Here is a 21970-nt window from a genome sequence, read left to right as displayed (position 1 = left end):
GTAATAGCTTATCCAAAGTGACCACTCTCCTTACAATGTGTATGAAAATCAAGGTGGGCCATTTCCAGCACAAATCCAGGTTTTCTCACCCCCCACCCCCATACACACACAAACTCACTCTCCTGCTGGTAATAGTTCATCCAAAGTGACCATTCTCCTACAATGTGCATGATAATCAAGGTGGGCCATTTCCCGTACAAATCCAGGTTTTCTCACCCCCCCCCCCCACACACACACACACACACAAACTCACTCTCCTGCTGGTAATAGCTCATCCAAACTGACCACTCTCCTTACAATGTGTATGATAATCAAGGTGGGCCATTTCCAGCATAAATCCAGGGTTTAACAAGAACGTCTGGGGGGGGAGGGTAGGAAAAAACAAGGGGAAATAGGTTACCTTGCATAATGACTTAGCCACTCCCAGTCTCTATTTAAGCCTAAATTAATAGTATCCAATTTGCAAATGAATTCCAATTCAGCAGTTTCTCACCGGAGTCTGGATTTGAAGTTTTTCTGTTTTAAGATAGCAACCTTCATGTCTGTAATTGCATGACCAGAGAGATTGAAGTATTCTCCGACTGGTTTATGAATGTTATAATTCTTGACATCTGATTTGTGTCCATTTATTCTTTTACGTAGAGACTGTCTAGTCTGACCAATGTACATGGCAGAGGGGCATTGCTGGCACATGATGGCATATATCACATTGGTGGATGTGCAGGTGAACGAGCCTCTGATAGTGTGGCTGATGTTATTAGGCCCTGTGATGGTGTCCCCTGAATAGATATGTGGGCACAGTTGGCAACGGGCTTTGTTGCAAGGATAGGTTCCTGGGTTAGTGGTTCTGTTGTGCGGTATGTGGTTGTTTGTGAGTATTTGCTTCAGGTTGGGGGGCTGTCTGTAAGCAAGGACTGGCCTGTCTCCCAAGATTTGTGAGAGTGTTGGGTCATCCTTCAGGATAGGTTGTAGATCCTTAATAATGCGTTGGAGGGGTTTTAGTTGGGGGCTGAAGGTGATGGCTAGTGGCATTCTGTTATTTTCTTTGTTAGGCCTGTCCTATAATAGGTGACTTCTGGGAACTCTTCTGGCTCTATCAATCTGTTTCTTCACTTCCGCAGGTGGGTATTGTAGTTGTAAGAATGCTTGATAGAGATCTTGTAGGTGTTTGTCTCTGTCTGAGGGGTTGGAGCAAATGCGGTTGTATCGCAGAGCTTGGCTGTAGACGATGGATCGTGTGGTGTGGCCAGGGTGAAAGCTGGAGGCATGTAGGTAGGAATAGCGGACAGTAGGTTTCCGGTATAGGGTGGTGTTTATGTGACCATTGTTTATTAGCACTGTAGTGTCCAGGAAGTGGATCTCTTGTGTGGACTGGACCAGGCTGAGGTTGATGGTGGGATGGAAATTGTTGAAATCATGGTGGAATTCCTCAAGGGCTTCTTTTCCATGGGTCCAGATGATGAAGATGTCATCAATATAGCGCAAGTAGAGTAGGGGCGTTAGGGGACGAGAGCTGAGGAAGCGTTGTACTAAATCAGCCATAAAAATGTTGGCATACTGTGGGGCCATGCGGGTACCCATAGCAGTGCCGCTGATTTGAAGGTATACATTGTCCCCAAATGTAAAATAGTTATGGGTAAGGACAAAGTCACAAAGTTCAGCCACCAGGTTAGCCGTGACATTATCGGGGATAGTGTTCTTGACGGCTAGTAGTCCATCTTTGTGTGGAATGTTGGTGTAGAGGGCTTCTACATCCATAGTGGCCAGGATGGTGTTATCAGGAAGATCACCATTGGTCAAACTGGACAGTCTCTACGTAAAAGAATAAATGGACACAAATCAGATGTCAAGAATTATAACATTCATAAACCAGTCGGAGAACACTTCAATCTCTCTGGTCACGCAATTACAGACATGAAGGTCGCTATCTTAAAACAAAAAAACTTCAAATCCAGACTCCAGCAAGAAACTGCTGAATTGGAATTCATTTGCAAATTGGATACTATTAATTTAGGCTTAAATAGAGACTGGGAGTGGCTAAGTCGTTATGCAAGGTAGCCTATTTCCCCTTGTTTTTTCCTACCCCCCCCCCAAACGTTCTGGTTAAACTTGGATTTATGCTGGAAATGGCCCACCTTGATTATCATGCACATTGTAGGGAGAGTGGTCACTTTGGATGAACTATTACCAGCAGGAGAGTGAGTCTGTGTGTCTATGGGGGTGGGTGGTGAGAAAACCTGGATTTGTGCTGGAAATGGCCCACCTTGATTTTTATACACATTGTAAGGAGAGTGGTCACTTCGGCTAAGCTATTACCAGCAGGAGAGTGAGTTTGTGTGTGTGGTTTTTGGAAAAGGGGGGGGGGGGTGAGAAAACCTGGATTTGTGCTGGAAATGGCCCACCTTGATTATCATACACATTGTAAAGAGAGTGGTCACTTTAGATAAGCTATTACCAGCAGGAGAGTGGGGTGGGAGGAGGTATTGTTTCATGGTCTCTGTGTATATAATGTCTTCTGCAGTTTCCACAGTATGCATCTGATGAAGTGAGCTGTAGCTCACGAAAGCTTATGCTCAGATAAATTGGTTAGTCTCTAAGGTGCCACAAGTACTCCTTTTCAGTTTGGTGTGGGCAAATCTACTGTGGGGGCTGCTGTGATCCAAGTTGCCAACGCAATCACTGAGCTGCTGCTATCAAGGGTAGTGACCCTGGGAAATGTGCAGGTCATAGTGGATGGCTTTGCTGCAATGGGATTCCCTAACTGTGGTGGGGCCATAGACGGAACCCATATCCCTCTCTTGGCACCGGAGCACCTTGGCAGTGAGTACATAAACCGCAAGGGGTTCTTTTCAATGGTGCTGCAAGCACTGGTGGATCACAAGGGACGTTTCACCAACATCAACGTGGGATGGCCGGGAAAGGTGCATGACGCTCGCATCTTCAGGAACTCTGGACTGTTTCAACAGCTGAAGCAATGGACTTTCTTCCCAGACCAGAAAATAATCGTTGGGGATGTTGAAATGCCTGTAGTTATCCTTGGGGACCCAGCCTACCCCTTGTTCCCATGGCTCATGAAGCCATACACAGGCAGCCTGGACAGTATTCAGGAGCTGTTCAACTACAGGCTGAGCAAGTGCAGAATGGTGGTAGAATGTGCATTTGGATGTTTAAAAGCGCCCTGGTGCAGTTTACTGACTCGGTTAGACCTCAGTGAAACAAATATTCCCATTGTTATTACTGCTTGCTGTGCTCTCCACAATATCTGTGAGATTAAGGGAGAGACGTTTATGGCGGGGTCAGAGGTTGAGGTAAACCGCCTGGCCGCTGATTACATGCAGCCAGACACCAGGGTGGTTAGAAAGTACAGGAGGGCGCGGTGAGCATCAGAGAGGCTTTGAAAACCAGTTTCACGACTGGCCAGTCTACAGTGTAAAAGTTTTATTTGCTTCTCCTTGATGAAAACCTGACCCCTTGGTTCACTCTACTTCCCAGTAAGCTAAGCACCCTCCCCTCCCTCCTTCGATCACCGCTTGCATAGGCAATAAAGTCATTGTTGTTTCAAATTCATGTATTCTTTATTAATTCATCACACAAATAGGGGGATAACTGCCAAGGTAGCTCGGGAGGGGTGGGGGAGGAGGGAAGGACAAGGCCACACTGCACTTTAAAACTTATTTCTGTTGCTTGGGCAATCCTCTGGGGTAGAGTTCTTGGGTGTCCAGAGGCCCCCCCACCGCGTTCTTGGGTGTCTGGGTGAGGATGCTATGGAACTTGGGGAGGAGGGCGGTTGGTTACACAGGGGCTGTAGCAGTGGTCTGTGCTCCTGCCTTTCCTGCACCTGAACCATACGCCAGAGCATATCAGTTTGATCCTCCAGTAGCCTCAGCATTGCCTCCTGCCTTCTGTCAGCAAGCTGACGCCACCTGTCATCTTCAACCCGCTACCTATCATCTTCAACCCGCCACCTGTCCTCGCATTCATATTGTGCTTTCTTGGACTCTGACATCGCTTGCCTCCACGCATTCTGCTGGGATATTTCAGTGTGGGAGGACTGCATGAGCTCAGAGAACATTTAATCGTGAGTGCGGTTTTTTTGCCTTCTAATCTTCGCTAGCCTCTGGGATGGAGATGATAGTGTGAGCGTTGAAACATTTGCAGCTGTGGGAGGGAAAAAAAGGGAGAGTAGTAGTTAAAAAGACACATTTTAGAAAACAACGGGTAGACTCTTTCACGGTGAACCTTGCTGTTAACATTACATAGCACATGTGCTTTTGGTACAAGGTTGCATTTTGCGTCTTATATTGAGGGTCTGCCGGTTTGGTGTGAGAGATCAAACACGCAGGGGCGGGCAACAGAATTCGGCTTGCAGGCAGCCATGGTAAGCCCCAGTCTTTTGGCTTCGTTAACCTTCATAACATGTGGGAATGATTTCAAACAGCAGCACCCTCATTTCCCATACCAAGCAGCCGTTGGGTTGGCCATTTAAAATTTAAAAGGAGGGGCTGCGGTTTTCGGGTTAACGTGCAGCACAAACCCAACTAAACCCCCCTCCACACACCTAATTCTCTGTGATGATCGCTTCATCCCTCCTCCCACCACGTGGCTAACAGCGGGGAAGATTTCTGTTCAACCACAGGCACACAGCCCAGCAGTAACGGCCACCCCCCCACACACCCAATTCTCTGGGATGATCGCTTCACCTCTCCCCCCACCGCGTGGATAACAGCGGGGAATATTTCTTTTCAGCCACAGGCACACAGCCCAGCAGGAATGGCCACCTCTGAATGTCCCCTTAATAAAATTACCCTATTTCAACCAGGTGATCATGAGGAGTGACCATCCAGGATAGCTTTATGGAGATGTCCCTGGAGGATTTCTGCTCCATCCCCAGACACGTTAACAGACTTTTTCAGTAGCTATACTGGCCGTGAATGCACCCCAAGTCTTCAGGGCAAATTAATCATTAAACACACTTGCTTTTAAACCATGTATTATATTTACAAAGGTACACTCACCAGAGATCCCTTCTCCGCCTGGCGGGTCCAGGAGCCCACCTTGGGTGGGTTCGGGGGGTACTGGCTTCAGGTCCAGGGTGAGAAACAGTTCCTGGCTCTCGGGGAAAATGGTTTCTCCGCTTGCTTGCTGTGCGCTATCTTCAACCTCCTCCTCCTCCTCATCATCATCTTCCTCGTACCCAAAATGTGCATTCCTGTTGAGAGATAATTCATTGACGAAGTCAAAACACAGGGGTGGAGTAGTGGTGGCTGCACCCCCTAGAATGGCATGCAGCTCATCATAGAAGCAGCATGTCTGAAGCTCTGACCCCGAGCAGCCGTTTGCCTCTCTGGTTTTTTGGTAGGCTTGCCTGAGCTCCTTAAGTTTCACGTGGCACTGCTGCGGGTCCCTGTTGTAGCCTCTGTCCTTCATGCCCTTGGAGATTTTTTTCAAATGTTTGGGCATTTCGTCTTTTGGAATGGAGTTCTGATAGCACGGATTCGTCTCCCCATACAGCAATCAGATCCCATACCTCCTTTTCAGTCCATGCTGGAGCTCTTTTGCAATTCTGGGACTCCATCATGGTCACCTCTGCTGAGGAGATCTGCACTCACCTGCAGCTTGCCACACTGGCCAAACAGGAAATGAGATTCAAAAGTTTGCGGGCCTTTTCATGTCTACCTGGCCACTGCATCTGACTTGAGAGCGCTGTCCAGAGCAGTCACAATGGAGCACTCTGGGATAACTCCCGGAGGCCAATACTGTCAAATTGCAACCACACTACCCCAAATTCAACCCAGCAAGGTCAATTTCAGCGCTAATCCACTCGTTGGGAGAGGAGTACAGAAATCGATTTTAAGAGCCCTTTAAGTCTAAAAAAATGGCTTCGTCATGTGGATGGGTGCAGGGTTAAATCGATCGGGCACTACTAAATTTGACCTAAACTCATAGTGTAGACCAGGGCTAATAAAGAACACAGCGGTACTGGGGTGGTGAGAGCAATTTATACGAGAAGATAGGAGCAGAGGGCCATGCCCCATCACAGCAACAAAAGTGATTGCGTCATAAGCTTAATTCACAACTCAATCATATTTCAGATGTATTGGTGGATCCACACTTACCACATGACTAACCATGTTCGTATCAGTGCTTTCTGGAAAAATCTGGGCAACTATTGTATAGTGCCTTAGCAGAGAAATCCCTGCAGAAATGCAGGGCCACCTGTATGTTGGGCAACACACTCTTGGATGCTCTTCCGCACAGAGAGCTGGGAGGCAGGAGAACCAGCCCATCCAGTGCATTTGGTAATGACACTTTTTATTCCTGTTCTGCCTTTTATCCAAGAATCTTGAAGTGTTTTACAAACATGAACTAGTTCATTAAGCTTCTGTGCAGTATTATAGCTATTCTATAGCTTGGTAAACCAACGCATGGAGAGGCTAAGCAACTTGCCCAAGATTTCCCAGCAAGTCAGTGCAAGTGATGATAATAGAACCCAGGTTCCCAAACACCTGGGTCAATACCCTATTGAGTTAATTAGGTGACATGCACAGCCAAGTGCTCACTGGGGGATGGAGGGAGATGGATGGGCATAAGATACAGGAGTGGATAAGTAGTGAGGGACTGAGTTGTGAAGGGCCTTGTACACGTGTAAGCAGAGTCTGAATGAGCTCTCCCCTGACATCTAGTGGTGAGCTGTGGAAAAGGAATTCAGGAGTTGGTCTTGTTTGCATGGGCACACCCACCCTGCCTAGGTGCTCAGCATGATGGGATTACTTGTCCAAATGATCACTTGTGGCTGGTGTTGGACAGAGGTGAAAGTAAGCTGGTACAGTCCAGTCTGGCGTGCCGGTAAGAGCTGGTACACAGCTGACCATACCGGCAGCGGCCGAGAGCCTTGGGACAGGGCAGGGCTGCCAATGGGGGCGAGCGAGAGCCAAAAGGGGCAGTGCTTTAGTGTCAACTGCATACGGGCCAGTACCGGCTTCTTACCAGCACACTGTACCAGCCCACACTGGCATACTTTCACCCCAGGAAAAGGATATTGCCCAACTTACTTGGGGGTGGGTCTTTTGCTCATAGTTTATGTTTATGAACCCTAGTTGCAGTGTTTTCCCAAATTAATGCTGAGTTACTCCCCTCCTTTTATTAAAAGCTTTTGCTACACTCAGACTCTGTGCTTGTGAGAGGGAAAGTATTGCCTCTTAGAGGCGCCCAGGGGATGGTGTGTAATTGTCCCAGGTCACTGGGTGGGGGCTCGAGCCAGGTTTGTGATGTATTTTTGAAAAGGAACCCCTAGATACTGAACCCGGCCCTTGTTGCTGCCAACTCTGACTGGCAGAAGGGTTACATGTGAGGACATGAAAATTGAACTGAACACATTGAGGGAGGGATTAAAAGGCAGGAAGGAGTTACAGGATCAGAATGACTGGCTAAGAAGGGTATCTTAGAAGCAGTATTTTGGATGGACCTGATGGGGACAAGGTGGCTGTTGAGAGGGCCCGAGAGAAGAATGTTGCAGTAGTTAAGAGGAGATGGCAAGGAAGAGAAGTTTAGCTATATGGATAGAGAGAAAAGGCCAGATTTTGCAAAAATTATGGAGGTACAAGCAGGAGGTTTGGACATAGCCTAGCTGAGGAAGTTCAGAGGCACAGCTTGAGCAGAGTATTTAGGCATGTTCTAAATCCTTCTCTCTTCAGCAAAGAAGTTAAATACATGCTTAACATTAAGCACATGAGGAAGTGCTTTGCTGAATGGAGATGGATTAGAGATTCAAGGTCTAATAGAGGGCAGAGGGGTAGAGTGTTGACATTCAGGTTATAAACCTGAGTGACTGGAAGATGGTATTATGGACAGAATGAAGGCGCTGTGGTTTTTGACACCTTGAAGATGGAGTTGGTTGTGTTTGTTAAGAAGGAAATATACAGCTGGGTGTTACTGAAGTACTGCTGGTAGGAGAGCCCATGGCATCTCGCAACCTCTCCCAGCGGGCTCAGATGGAAATTGAAAATAATAGGTCTCTGCATGAATTATAGGTGAGGGTCCCGGGGGGCGGAGGCAGGGAGGACCCATCACCAATTGCTGTGTCCTGTCTGTGAAGAATGAATGGAGTCATTGTAATGCTGAGCAATCAGCTCCAACTGTATCCTCAGGAGCTATTGTATTTGTATTCAATGCTGTTGAAAGCTACAAAGAGATTGTATATTACGTATTTATTTATGTATTATTTGTATTGCTATAGCAACCAGGAACTTTAGTCATGGACCCCCTGGTGCTTATGTGTACAATAAGCTGCTGTACAAACACAGAATAAAAAGGCAGTGGCATGTAGGGTATGTGTAGCTACATGCCATGGTGAAAAGCCTGTTGCATCCACACCGTGGTACAAACCTGCCTGTGTCAGTGATAGGCTCTGGCATGAAATGATAAACTGCAATATACTGTTCAGCCACTAAGTGGCACTGTGTATAAAAATACATTATTTAAAGCTAACCTTAGCCAGGGCAGAGCATTAAAGGATTTTATAATGAACACATCTGGTGTGTATAAGCAAGCTTTGTAGCCAGTCCATATCTGGTACAGAAGTACATGGCAGCTTCCTGCTGCTAGAGCTTTTTACTGTGCTGGAGCCTTTTCCAACTGTTGGAAAAAGGCTCCAGCAATGGGGAGGTAGTGGGACACCACATTGATTAAAGTGGCCATCTCAACAGGGAGGCGGGGCTTGGGTAAGTAGAGAGCCCTATAGGGTATGTACTTGGATACATATTCACAGGCTTCAGGTGTGTCTTACTTGCCTAAGCTGTACCTCACCATCTACATTGCTATTTATACATGTATTGTGGGGGACTATCTGAGTATGTACTCTACATGCCACCGGAAGAACCATGCACTGTGGACGTACCTTCTGCCTCCCACAGTCCCCTACTTGTATTGCTCCTTTCACCACTACTCACTGCTTGTGCTTCCTGCCCCTGGACTGAATGAGTCGGTAACTGAGTGAAATGGCTAGAATCCCAATTTCTGAAGCACCAATATATAGCACTTCAGAGACTGAGGTTTTAGTCCATTTTACTGTACTGCCAGCACACTCAGAATGGAGCAGCAGATGAGTACAACGCAAGACGCAAAGGCATGCTACAGGGGAAACATGGAATAAGTACTACTTTGTAGAATAGCTGATGTTGTTATGGCAGAGTCGGGGAGCTGGTTGTTGAGATCAAAGAGTCACCCTTTAAACAGGAAAGCAGAGCACTGAATGCTGATCAGAACAGAGAGTTCCCTGCCGCTTTGAGTGCTGTTAGGTGGCTGTGCAATTTAAAATCAAATAACTTATGTGTTAACACAAACTCTGCTTGTGTTAATGTGGAGAACAACATATGTACTTGGTACCAGAGTGTACAACTGTTCGTAAATGACTCTCATCTTCCATGAGTCACTTGCAGTTGTGTGTGAATGGAAACCCTGCTTGTCTGCTGCCTAATAGCCTGGATTAAACATATAAAGTGCTGCAATACTGTGTGTGAAAAGGTTTAAGCCAAGAGGTTTTTTTCCTTTCATTGATAATTGTCAACAAAAAACAGGTTAGCGAGACCCATGAAGTGACTGTAACTGATGTAATTGAAACATCACATTGGTAACATAGCACTTAGTATCTTTTACATGGACACCTACAGGGTACATTATCAAAGTAGCGTGTGGGAGGTACACTCACACATACGAACATTTTGCTATTTGTGAGCAGGACTTGTGCATGTATTTCCCTGCATGATCACACTGCCTTGAAAGTGTATTCAGTAATTCTGTTTGCAGGGATAGTTTAAATATAAAATAATAACTATAACCTAGCTCTTAGATAGCTTTTCATCAGTAGATCGCAAAATGCTTCACAATCTTTTAATGTATTTATCCTCACAACACTCCCTGTGAAGTAGGGAAGTATTATTATCCTCATTTTTTACAGACCATACTGAGGACCAAATTCTGAACTTACTTATATCCTCTGCAACTAAATCTCTGCAAAATTTGGCCCCAAATGTATTTTGTTGTTTGTGCTGATTTAGGACCTAGTTCTACAGTCCTTTCTCAGGCAAAATCATCATCCAAATAGCAATTGCCCACATTTTTTTGCCTATCAATGTATTTGTATTTTGAGGTTATGGTGGACAGGAAAGGTATCATCTGAAGCCAAATTCATTATTATTATTTATTTGGATTACATTAGCATCTACAGGTGATAGGACCTTACAATGTAGTAAATTAGGATATTTTTGCTACGTAGGACAGAATTTGGCCCACAGATTTCAGCACTTAATCTAGATCCAGATGAGCAAATAATTTTTATAAAGTCTGTCATATAAACGAATCCTTAAAAGTAAACTTTTACTTCAAGCAATATTGAATTAAAATCATAAATCAGTAAAGAGGAATGATTTGTAGAAATATTTCAAGGGCCCCTTTTCTGCTATTTTACCAAATTACTGGTACACTGAGCTTTCCTGAAAAAAATACTTAATACTATTCTCAGAGCAGGCTTAAGAATTGGTTGAATCATCTTGTAACTATATCTACTGCCATCCAGAGGTAACTGCCAAAAGTTTGGAGAGTAAATCTAAGTTAATGGAGTGTCATCAGAGGGGGAAAAAGAATGAACATGAATATTATTATTTATACCAAGAAAAGCCCTATTGTATAGTAACCTTCAAGTTGTAACACAATCCAACAGAAGGAAAGAAATTCATGATTAAGCTATATAATCCCTTCCTTCTCTTCCTCTTTGAGGATAAACATTTTAAAACACAGGAAAACAGATGCTGACATCTTATCATCTTATCCCTTCTTGACCATCGACCCTTGACCTGATCTTGGAGGGTCTATAGTTTTGGGTAAAATAATGATGGAATTATTGTATCTGTAACAGCAAGTAGAAGATTAAAAAGTTATTAAAAAATATGCCTCGGGTATAGGTCTTAAGTATTAAGGCTTTACAGTGAGGCCTAGAAGTTAGTAATATGTATCTTGTGATAGTTTAGCAATGCACTTTGTGATAAATAGGTAAACCATGAACAGATGGTAGCAGAAGGTTTCTGCAATAAGAGCTAACCACACTGACATATCGAAACTACTGGGAAAGGGCCCAATGCAAATGATTGGACTGGCAGTTGGAAATGGAATTATAGTCAATGGGAATAACACATATGGACAACCAGAACCCTAAAATTGGTCTCCTGGAATTCCAAATATAAATAGGGACTCACACTTGATCAAATATGGTCCTAGATGCATGTGGATGGAATGGAAAAAGGTGTATAAAAGGTTGTCAAGACCATCCCCAGCTGGAACATTGGGGTGATAACAGTGGCATGCTGTGGCATTTTTAGTCAAGTAGTGGTATAGCCTATGCGGCATGATCTCGCACTACGCCGTTTTGTTTGGGGAGTGGATGGTATAGTCCCGCAGGCACAGCCTGCACTGAGGCATGTCATCCATGCCTGGCATACACCAATGGTAAGCCACTGGGAGATAAGAAGGCAGAAGCCTGGACTGTCACCTCCACCTATGATGCACTCTCCACTTACTTTATTTCATCTTCACTGGCTTCCCACAGCTTGTAAGCATGTCAACATTGGGGAATTTCTTTATCTTACACCAGCCTAAGCTGTAAGCATGCACAGTGCAATGCTGGGGGCTAAAAGGTGCTTTACAATACCTACATGTTCCTGAACTTCTCTTGCTTTTCTATAGTTTCTTGTATCTAAGTATTAAATAAAAACTTCTTGTCTCTATGTGTGTTTTCACTAGTCTCATAATTAATATCTTACATAGCTGGAAGAGTTACATACCTGTGACTGGTGCACTTTGCTCCCTAGATTAATCCCTGGCTACAACCTAGATGTTGTAGCTCATTTGGAGTTCAGTCCAGTGCAATGCTGAATGCTTCCTACAAGATGCTGAGCATCCTCAATTCCCATTAAAAACCATGGGAGCTGGGGGCATTCAGTATTTCCCAAGATCGGGGCCATGGCGGACCAAACTTTCAAATATGGATGTCTAAGGCAGGGTAGCCAATTCTGCATGTGCATTTTCATTTCAACATCTAGATTCTCAATCTAGTGTAGATGCCTAATTGCCAAATGGGTGCCCAAATCTAAAAACTGGACTTGATATGTGAAATCAGGCTAGAATTTTCAAAGGGACCTAAAGGAGTCAGTTGCCCAACTCCAAATGACTTTCAATGAGAATTGGGTGCCTTACCCCATTAGGTCTGTTGAAAATCCCAGCCTCAGTGACTAGGAAACCACTGCAATACATCCGTATAACATTGTGTGTTTTACAAACTATGATTACACTTTTCATATCTATAGCACTTTCCACCTATCTCATCTGTCTAATTTTGTATGTCTGTGTCTATCTTTGGGTTTTGTACAGGTGTCCAGATATATATCATGGTGATGAGTGAGTAAAAACCTATAAACCAGAATCACCATAGCATCCAAATACTGCCTGAAGATCCCAAAACACTTAGCAAACAATAACAAAGTAAGCTGCACAACACTCTGTGAAGTAGCAATTATTATCCATATGGTATAGATGGAGAAACTCAAGCAGAGAAAGGCCAAATTTTGTAAAGTGTCCATTAATTTTGAGGGCCTCCAATTTTGGGGTGCCCAGTTTGAGATACCAAGGCCTGATTTTCATAAGTGCTGAGTACTTACAACTCCAACTTGCAACTGTCCTCCAGACAGTAGGAGCTATGAGTGCTCGGCGCCTCTGAAAATTAGATCTAGGTTTCTAAAGCTGGGCCCCCAAAATCTGAGACACCTAAAAATAATAGGTACCTTTGAAATTTTCTGCCTAAATAACTTTCCCAAGAAGCAACGTGAGATTAGAATCCACATCTCAGAACTGCCATTTCCATGCTTCAACCACAAGATTATCTGTCCCTCTTTTATAAGAAGCCAGATTCTTCCCTTGGATATGGAGGCCTCTTACACACTTTAAGGGGAGCTATATGTTCATTTTTATGTTATGACCTTAACATTAAAGTGTGGTTGTGGTTAAAAAATGACCATCTCTAAAAATCACATTTCATTGTTTTATATTTTCCCAGGCCGTCATCAATGACTTCCACTCTCCAATTTTTTTTGGTTCACATATCCAGTCAAGCAGTCCAGTCTTTCCAACAGCCATGATTACACTCACATCCTGCTATCACGAAAATTAACTTTTTTCCTGTCTGCATCATCACTGTTAAAACCAATAAAGATTCTGGAGTCAGAGATTTAATAGCTAGCAATTTAGTTGATAATACTTGAATACAGCTTGCTCTTCAGTTACATTATACAGGTTCTTCAGTGCTCGCAGCATTAAAAGTTTGGTTTTGTCAGTAAATTAAGCAGATATATATCCCACACAGAGAGAGCAGGTATGTGCAGTACTAAGGAATCACTATACAAAAATGTATACAGAGGGTGAAATCTGACACCATCATAGCCCCACTGAAGTCAGAGGAAGTTTTGCTATGATTTAACAAATGTTCATTATGTAAAAGATTCAAACAGTTCCTTCAGAGTCTTTATGTAAATACATACATACATATGTAAAAATTGTATTATTACCAAACTATGGGGTGTATTATTTCCACAAAAGATAGTTACAAAACTTTTAGACCTATTTGTGCCACAACTTCAAAGCTCCATATAATGTGCTGGGCATGTAATTTCTTTTTAAATAGAAAAAGGCCTTGTTAAAGGGTCTACAAGTTACCACAAGTGCTTATGATCGTTTCTGTATAATTATGTATTCAGAGACTTACAATTGAACCAGTTCTTTGGTTTTGTCAAAGAAACACAGTACAAACCAGAGGGAGGATGAAAAAGAGGGTGTGAAGGTCACCTTTGCACCCCTGAGCTGTGTGCCAGGTCTGCTCCCCGGCATAAGTTACATTGGCTGCCAACAATCACAGGGGACTGAAATAGGGTTGCCAACCCTCCAGGATCGGCCTGGAGTCTCCTGGAATCTGCATCCATCACCTGGTGACTATTGAAAGCAATCCAGGAGATTTTAATAGGATATTTTAAGAAAATGACATTACATGTTGAGAAAAAAAATCTCCTGGAATAGTTTCAGTCAGAATTGGCAACCCTAGGCTGAAATGATTGTCAGAGGTGTGTGAGACATAGGGAAGCTCGAGCAATAGCCTTGTTTCTCCAGCAATGGAATCATACCAGAGTTAAACTGCTGTAATGAAATGGATAAGCAAGCTTATCGACTTCACTAGATACTGCTCAGAGTAGATAGGTGTGCTGGAATTAAATCCTAAATAGGACTTACCAAAACTGCAGTTTTTGCCTTCAGGATTTCATTTGAATTTTTTTTCCAAACTGATTCTTGCTACCATTCCAAAAAGTAAGCCAAATGCATTGTCATGCTTTCAGTGCTCTGTGCTGTTCCAGCAATACAAAACCATAAACTCGATTAGGTCTATGGCTGCTTTGTGTCATTGGAGCAGAACAAAACAAAGTGTGCCCCTGAATCTGCTCCGATGTTTAATACTTTACAGCATTAGTAAAACAGATGAAAATAAAACATGGCAATGGAACTTTCTTATGCAGGACACAGGTGTAAATATTTCCATTTCTCAAATAGTGCCCACAAGCCTTCAAAAAGATGAGAACAACTCTCTTTAAAGTCTCTTGAATCTGTAATTTTGGCTGAAAACATCAGTTGTCCAGGGAAGTGAACAAAATGTAATATGCAATATAGTGCCTTCTTGTGGTAACTAAAAAAATTGTCCAGAGAGGCGTTGATCTGTTTTTTAAACACCCAGAGCATTTCCTATGTCCATGGTTTTCCTACTTAAGGATAAGATTTTGTCATGGTTATTTTTAGTAAAAGTCATGGACAGATCACGAGCAATAAACAAAAATTCAAGGAGCCTGTGACCTGTCCGTGACTTTACTAAAAATAACCATGGGGGGGAGGGCTAGGTGAGGGAGAGAGGGGTGAATGGAGTCCCATGCGGAGGGGCGGGGGACTAACAGGCCACGTCCCGGCTCCTGCAACCGCAGCGGAGGGCACAGCTACCCACTCCAGAGCTGGCCGCAGTTGCGGGACAGGGGTGTGCAGCAGACATGCCAAACCTGCAGAAAAAATGCAGGAATTGGGCTTGGTTTTGGCTTAATTGGCTTGTGAGTTGCTTGTTGGCTAGTTTTTGGCTCGTAGCTTGTTGCTGGTTTGGCTTGTAGCTTGTTGCTTCTTTTTTTTGATTGGCTCTCGGCAAGCAGGTGGAAGGGGTGGAAAGTGGGACAAGGGGCAAGCAGAGGCAAAGGTGGGAAAGAGTCAGGGATGCACAGCAGGCCCACCACAGTCCCCGACCGCACACCTGGGGGCTCTAGTCACATAGAGTGTTGGGGTTCTTAGGGATTGACTTGTCTTGTTTTGAAATGGGATTAGCTTGATTTTTGGCTTATTGTGAAAGTTGGGGAGCTTATTTACTGCATGAAAGTTGGCAACTGTTGTGTGCGGGTGCCCCTGCCAAGCCCCTGCCACAGTCGGAAGGGGGGGTTCATGGCCCTGGGAAGCTGCAAGGGGGGCGCATGACTCATGGGGCAAGGACGCGTATCCCCAGCTGCAGCCCTTGCCGCAAGCCGCGGGGTAGGAGTTGCAGATTTCTGGTTCCAGCCCCAGTTTCAGGGCAGGGGTGCACAGTCCCGCCTCAAGCCCCAGCTTCAACCCCTTACAGCTGAAGCCAAAGAAGTCATGGAGGTCTGGTAAAGTCATGGAATCTATGACTGCCATGACCTTCGTGACTAAATCGTAGCCTTACTCATACTTGATATGTGAGCTGCAGTCAGCTGGTACATGGGTTGATTTAAAAAGAAAGAAAACTCTATCATAACTTTCAGAGTAACAGCCGTGTTAGTCTGTATTCGCAAAAAGAAAAGGAGTACTTGTGGCACCTTAAATTGGTTAGTCTCTAAGGTGCCACAAGTACTCCTTTTCTATCATAACTACATCATGCCTCTAATAATTTGCATTGCCTATCTTCTGTTTCTTCTATATATTTTCTGAGAACATAGGATAAAAACTCTGTTCTTCAGTAGCAGCGTGTAGGCACTTCCATTATCCTCTACTCACTTTCACAGCAGCAAGACAGAAAGGTGGACAAGAGAGACAAATATGAACTACCTGTCACCAGTCTGAACAACTGCATGCCAGTAGCGGTTATTTTAAAAGATTAAGGAGACTGACCAGGCACTGCCTTTTAATATGAGCAGAGCAGTTTCCTCTAATCTACAAAAAGAAGTGCGTGTGGTGTTTCATGTGTTTGTAGTTCATGTGTAACCTGATTTATTTTCCATGTTCCTTCCCTCGCCCTCCCCATCCTCATTTTGGATCCTGCCATAGATTCTAGGTCCAAAGTCTGCTCTCAGTTACACAATTGCAATGGAATCTTACTTATATAACTCAGAAGAATTTGGCCCTAAGTAAATATGGGCCCACCCACCTGGATAAATTGATAATGTTTTTGCTGTGATACACGGAATTAACGTGTTAAAAATTAAATAAGTGAAGACTTGGTAATTTTAGGTATCTTTAGACAGAAATATTTTGATGCGTATGTGACGCTGGGTCAGTCCTAGCAGACCAGATGCTGTCCTCAGGGAAGCATGCGACAGACACAGTTGCAGCTATAACAGCACACCTGCGTGTGTACTATTGTAGGGTTGCCGAGTGTCCAGGAATTAAAGATTAATCTTTAATTAAAGATTATGTCATGTGATGAACAGGGGCGGCGAGCTGTATGGGCCCGGGGTGCCTGTGCTCCAGCAAATTCAGGACCCTGGGAGCCCAGCTCCACCAATCTTTGGGGCTGGGTCACTCCCCCGGCCCCACCGCATGCCTCCACCAGAGCGTCCCCCGGCCCCGCTTGCTGCCACCGCACACCTCCCCGGAGTGTCTGTGCCTCACCTGTGCCCTGGACAGTGGGTGGCTGCCCCCTGCAGCTCCATGCTGCACTCCCTCACCAGCCGCTCCTGCTAAGGGAGCAGCACTGGCAACAGGCTGACTACTGCGCCTGCAGAGGAAGGAGGGGAGGAGGCGCAACGGCATGGCAGCCCCCTGCAGGCGACTCTGAGAGGGCTTATCCAGTCTGGACCTCCTGAGCAGCAGCCTGGGGCTTGGGTGAGTGTCATGCCGGGGGGAGAAGAGGGGCTCCTCCCCCAGAGCTCGCTGCTTCCAGCAGGGAGAGGGCTGGGAGGAGTCCTCCTCTCCAGCCCCAGTCTCAGGGCAGTCTTGCCTGCTGCACCCCAAAGTTTGAACTCCTCATCCCCAGCCCAGCCCCAGCCAGAGCCCTCACCTCTCGCGACCCCAACCCTCTGCCCCAGCCCTGAGCCCCCTCCTGCACTGTGAACCCCTCATCCCTGGCCCCACCCCGCAGCCCTACCCCTGAGCCCCTCCCACACCCCAAACCCCTCATCCCCAGCCCCACCCCAGAGCCCTCATCCCCCCCCCACAAACCCCAACCCTCTGCCCCAGCCCTGAGCCCCCTCCTGCACTGTGAACCCCTCATCCCTGGCCCCACCCCGCAGCCCTACCCCTGAGCCCCTCCCACACCCCAAACCCCTCATCCCCAGCTCCACCCCAGAGCCCTCACCCCCCCCCCACAAACCCCAACCCTCTGCCCCAGCCCTGAGCCCCCTCCTGCACTGTGAATCTGTCATCCCCAGGCCCATTCTTTGCTTAGGAGTTGGCATTTCTTTCCTTTATTCTTTATACGTGGATCTTAGGGGTGCATTGCTGTGAGTGCTAGACTGTCTGACTTGTAGGCCTTGTTTGCACTGGGCTATTTTACACCAATATAGCTGCATTTGTGCAAGCCCCTGGGGTAGACAATCCATGCCCAGTTAACCATGATTTGTGTTGGCACACTTTGTCTCAGTGTAAAACCCCAGTGTGGACAAGCCCTTAGTAAGGTGATAACTCCACTTTATCTAAAAAATAAGTTTTATAAAAGCAAACCCTTAAGACCCACAGAAAAATGTTCCCCCTGTTATTCTTTTAAATTCCATTGAAAACACTGGTTTTACAGCAAGGACAAATTTCCATCTAGTGTTCGCAACCCAAACGTTACAGCACTGAGAAATTGAAAGCGCCTTAATTGATTTTCATTGTCCAAGATAAGAGATGCGCAGACTGTGAGAGAATCATAAATAGGTAAAGAAATACTTGTTTACAATATATTGCTTTCAGGCTGGCCACATTCCCGATAATAGAGTTTCGCATTTACCACTCTGTGTATAATAATGAAGATTCACCCTTTTAGATTCCTTCCATCTTGGTTACTAGGCTGAAATATTTGTATAATAGTTAAAACAACAAATCCAGTTAAATCAGTGTACATTCCCAGTACTAATACTCTGCACAGCCATGTCAATAATTCAGTTCTGCCTGCCCTCCAGCCTGGGTGAGGAAAGGAATGTCTTACCCTTCATCTCCAGCCCCACCCCAGAGCCCTCACCCTCACACACCCCAACCCTCTGCCCCAGCCCTGAGCCCCCTCCTGCACCATAAATCCCCCATCCCTATCCCCACCCCACAGCCCTCACCACCACACTCCAACCCTCTGCCTGAGTCCCTCCCAAACCCCTCACCCCAAGCCAGAGTCCTCATCCCCCCACACCCCAACCCTCTGCCCTATCCTGAGCCTCCTCGCACACTCCAAACCCCTCAGCCCCACCCCATTAATTTTGTGTAATAATAATCGGCAATGGATAAATTCTTAATAAAGTTACCCAGCAAAAAAGAACAAAAGGGTAATTCATCAAGTGATGGCCTGAGTTCAAAACCCGGCTTGCAAACTGAAGTTATACTAAAGAAAGATGTGGCAAATCTAAAAGATAAGAAAAGGAGATTTCATGAATCTTGGCTATCAAGATTTACATGGTTGGAGTACAACAGCGAATTAGACAGCTTTTTGCTTTTGAGGGTTATTGATCCAAGAGTGCTTGGTTGTTTCCATATTCAAAAATATTAATATAGTTAGTCGGTATGCTGCTACTCTGAAACCTATTAACATAGTTGATATTCTTGGTTAAATATTTTTTCTTACGATAGTGATATTGTGCAATATCGGGAAACTGTTAAACACTTACTGTTTCCAGTCCATTTTTACGTTATTTAAAAAAATATATATCACTTACAAGACAGGGGGGCGGGACTTGGACCCCTTCTGGGCACCACCAAAAATCATACAAACTTGCTGCCATTGCTGATGAAACCTCCAGGAACAAACCCTACCGAGCATAGGGGACACACCAAGGCAGAACAGGGGGGCTGTGGCTCCCCTATCCCCAGGCCTACAAAATGACATTTCCAAGCAGAGCTCACCGGCAGTCTACGGCCACCCCACTTTTCTCAGCACTCTTAGCAGCCACCACAAAGGGGGGTTGGGGCTTGGTCTCCCCTTCACCCAGTAGGAGCCAGTATGGCCCAGGGAGACTACAGGAGCCAGCATGCAAAGCTCTACCAGCTTCCCAGGCTGCGGCTGCGCAGATTGTGCATCCCGTGACGCGCTGCTTTACTAGGCCGAACCCTTAAGGACTACAGGGCCCACCTGGCATCCAGAATAGGCAGTCGAACAACAAATCCCAGCAGGCAATACACACCATTGGCCTCAGTAGCTGGCCGTAGAGCACGACAGCTCCCAGGGGGCAGCGCGGCACCGTGACGCCCGCGGTTAGGCAAAGCAAGAAACGGTGCGTTCTGGGAGTTGTTGTTCTGGGTAGAGAGTGTGTCGCCATTACGGGCGCGCCCATTGGTCCAGACGCACATCCGGTGCGCCCACGCCAGCCGGAAACGAACCTTTTAACCTTTCTTCCAGGCCGGTGAAGCTTGCCGCACGTGGGGAGCGGTTGGCCGGGTGTCTCGCGGCCATGGCGGCGCTGTGCCTGGAGGAGTTGCTGGCTCGCGCGGAGCAGCGCGAGGCGGAGCCGCACCGGAGTGTCGCGGTGCAGAAGGAGCTGGAGCTGGAGTTCGACCTGGGGAACCTGCTGGCGCTGGACCGGAACCCGCCGCCCTCGGTGCCGCGGGCCCAGCGCGAGAGCCGGCTGTGCTCGCTGGCCCGGGACAACACGCAGCTGCTGGTGGCCCAGCTGTGGGGGCTGCCGGCGGGGCGCGCCGAGGGGGCGACGGGCCCGCTGGTGGCGCAGCTGCCCGAACCCTCCTACCGCCTGCCCCGGGAGAAGCCCTTGCCGCGGCCCCGGCCGCCCACCCGCTGGGAGCAGTTCGCCCGGCTGAAGGGCATCCGGCGGCGGAAGCGCACGTCGCTGGTGTGGGACGAGGCGGCCAAGCAGTGGCGGCGGCGCTGGGGCTACGAGCGGGCCGGCGGGGACCCCGCCCGGGACTGGCTCATCGAGGTGCCGGCCGGCGCCGACCCCCACGAGGACCAGTTCGCCAAGCGGCTCCGCGACAAGCGCGAGAAGGTGGCGCGCAACGAGTTCAACCGCCTCCGCAACATCGCCCGGGGCGCCCTGCCCGGCCGCGGCCTCCACCCCACCGGCCACCAGAGCCGCGCCGAGCTGGGCCGCGCCACGCAAGTGGCCCGCGTTTCCACCGCCTCCCTGGGCCGCTTCCAGCCCCGGCTGCCCAAGGAGCCGGCCGCGCCCCCGCCCAGGGGCGGCAAGAAGCGGCACTTCCAGCCGCTGCTCGGTGACCTGGCGGCCGAGAGGAGCCGGCAGCTGGAGCTGCTGCGGGGCCTGGGCAGCAAGAAGCCGCCGCTCGACCTGACCCGCGCCGTCAACAAGCAGCTGCGCGAGGAGGACGCTCAGGCGGCCGCGGGCAAGGGCAAGAAGCGCGGGCAGCGGGGCAAGCGGGGCCGGCAGCGCCCGGGAGGCGGCAAGGGGCCGGCGGGCGGCAAAGGCAAGAAGGGCGGGGCCCCGCGGCGGCGGCAGCAGCAGCAGCGCCTGGCGGGCAGAAAGAGGAGCTGAGCCGGTCGCAGGACTCCTCCTGCCGGACACTGAGCCCGGAGGGACTCGGGGGCTGCCCCGGCCCGTGGGGACGCTGAGCTTGGAGGGAGGTCTCCGGGGAGCTCGCGGGACACTGAGCTGCAGCAGCTGCCTCCATCCGTTCCAAGGGGCTGCACGGGACTGACTTGTGCACTCTGTAGCCGCTAAGGATCCGCGGGGCTTGTTCCCCTGGCCTAGGGGTGTTCCAGGCTGGGGGCGCCCCTTCCCGCCCACCTATTTATCAATAAAACCTGCCTTTGTCTAGCTGTCTGCTCGTCAGTGAGGGGGGGGGTGTACCTTAATGTCATGAGGGAGAGATGGGACTGGGACAGGAGCCCCTGATGACCTGCAGCAGTTCAGCTGGGGTCCTTTACAAGTATAAAACATGTAGCTGTATTGTGTGCTCGTGGCACAACGGGTAGTGCTGCGTATACCAAGAGGATTGGGCTCTGCTCTGCAGAGAGTAAACCGGTATATCACCCAGCTAGATGGAAGTGGCATTCCAATAAGACAAGATAAAAGTTCATCTCCACTTCCCTTCCCCAACTGGTAGGATTTGGATAAGAAGGGGTCTAACCTATATTTAAAATAACAGGTGTACTGCCATTCTGTGGTCTTGACTGAAAGGCAGTGCTTCCCCTCTCTCTGATTTGGACTGTGTAGAAGTTAAACATCTTCACCTAGCTGAAGAGCTCACTCGCAAGCTCTCTCTCTCAGTCTGGAGAAATGTGGGCAATATTTCAAAGAAAAGGAGGACTTGTGGCACCTTAGAGACTAAGATTTATTTGAGCATAAGTGTTCGTGAGCTACAGCTCACTTCAACGGATGCATTCAGTGGGATTCATCCGATGAAGTGAGCTGTAGCTCACAAAAGCTTATGCTCAAATAAATTTTAGTCTCTAAGGTGCCACAAAGTACTCCTTTTCTTTTTGCGAATACAGACTAACACGGCTGCTACTCTGAAACCTATC

The 21970-nt window shown here is 47.4% G+C and overlaps 1 protein-coding gene and 1 long non-coding RNA gene across 4 annotated transcripts; one reads left to right on the top strand and one right to left on the bottom strand.

Moving 5' to 3' along the window:
• Window positions 1–3595: 3595 nt before the first annotated feature.
• On the bottom strand, window positions 3596–19794 carry LOC144261070 (uncharacterized). Of its 3 annotated transcripts, none has more exons than XR_013345136.1 (3): window positions 19662–19794; window positions 5016–5209; window positions 3596–4158 (listed from the first exon to the last, which is right to left on the bottom strand). It is a non-coding gene; the product is annotated as an uncharacterized LOC144261070 (long non-coding RNA). The 3 variants fall into 3 exon arrangements; XR_013345138.1 differs by having other exon boundaries at window positions 19610–19718; XR_013345137.1 differs by lacking the exon at window positions 19662–19794 and adding an exon at window positions 19384–19492.
• Window positions 19634–21263, top strand: RRS1 (regulator of ribosome synthesis 1). Its single transcript, XM_077810200.1, has 2 exons — window positions 19634–19751; window positions 19877–21263. The coding sequence occupies exon 2, from the start codon at window positions 19929–19931 to the stop codon at window positions 20979–20981; it is 1053 nt and encodes a 350-aa protein (XP_077666326.1). The 5' UTR covers window positions 19634–19751; window positions 19877–19928; the 3' UTR covers window positions 20982–21263.
• The last annotated feature ends 707 nt before the right edge of the window (window positions 21264–21970 follow it).

The sequence above is a fragment of the Eretmochelys imbricata genome, chromosome 2, assembly GCF_965152235.1.
Source record: "Eretmochelys imbricata isolate rEreImb1 chromosome 2, rEreImb1.hap1, whole genome shotgun sequence".
Classification (NCBI taxonomy): domain Eukaryota; kingdom Metazoa; phylum Chordata; order Testudines; family Cheloniidae; genus Eretmochelys; species Eretmochelys imbricata.
The sequence above is the reverse complement of the archived record's forward strand: the minus strand, read 5'-3'. Positions and strand labels throughout refer to the sequence as shown.

Bases quoted from the DNA above. Each gene is read 5' to 3' on its own strand.
- RRS1 (XM_077810200.1), top strand. From the start codon at position 19,929: ATGGCGGCGCTGTGCCTGGAGGAGTTGCTGGCTCGCGCGGAGCAGCGC.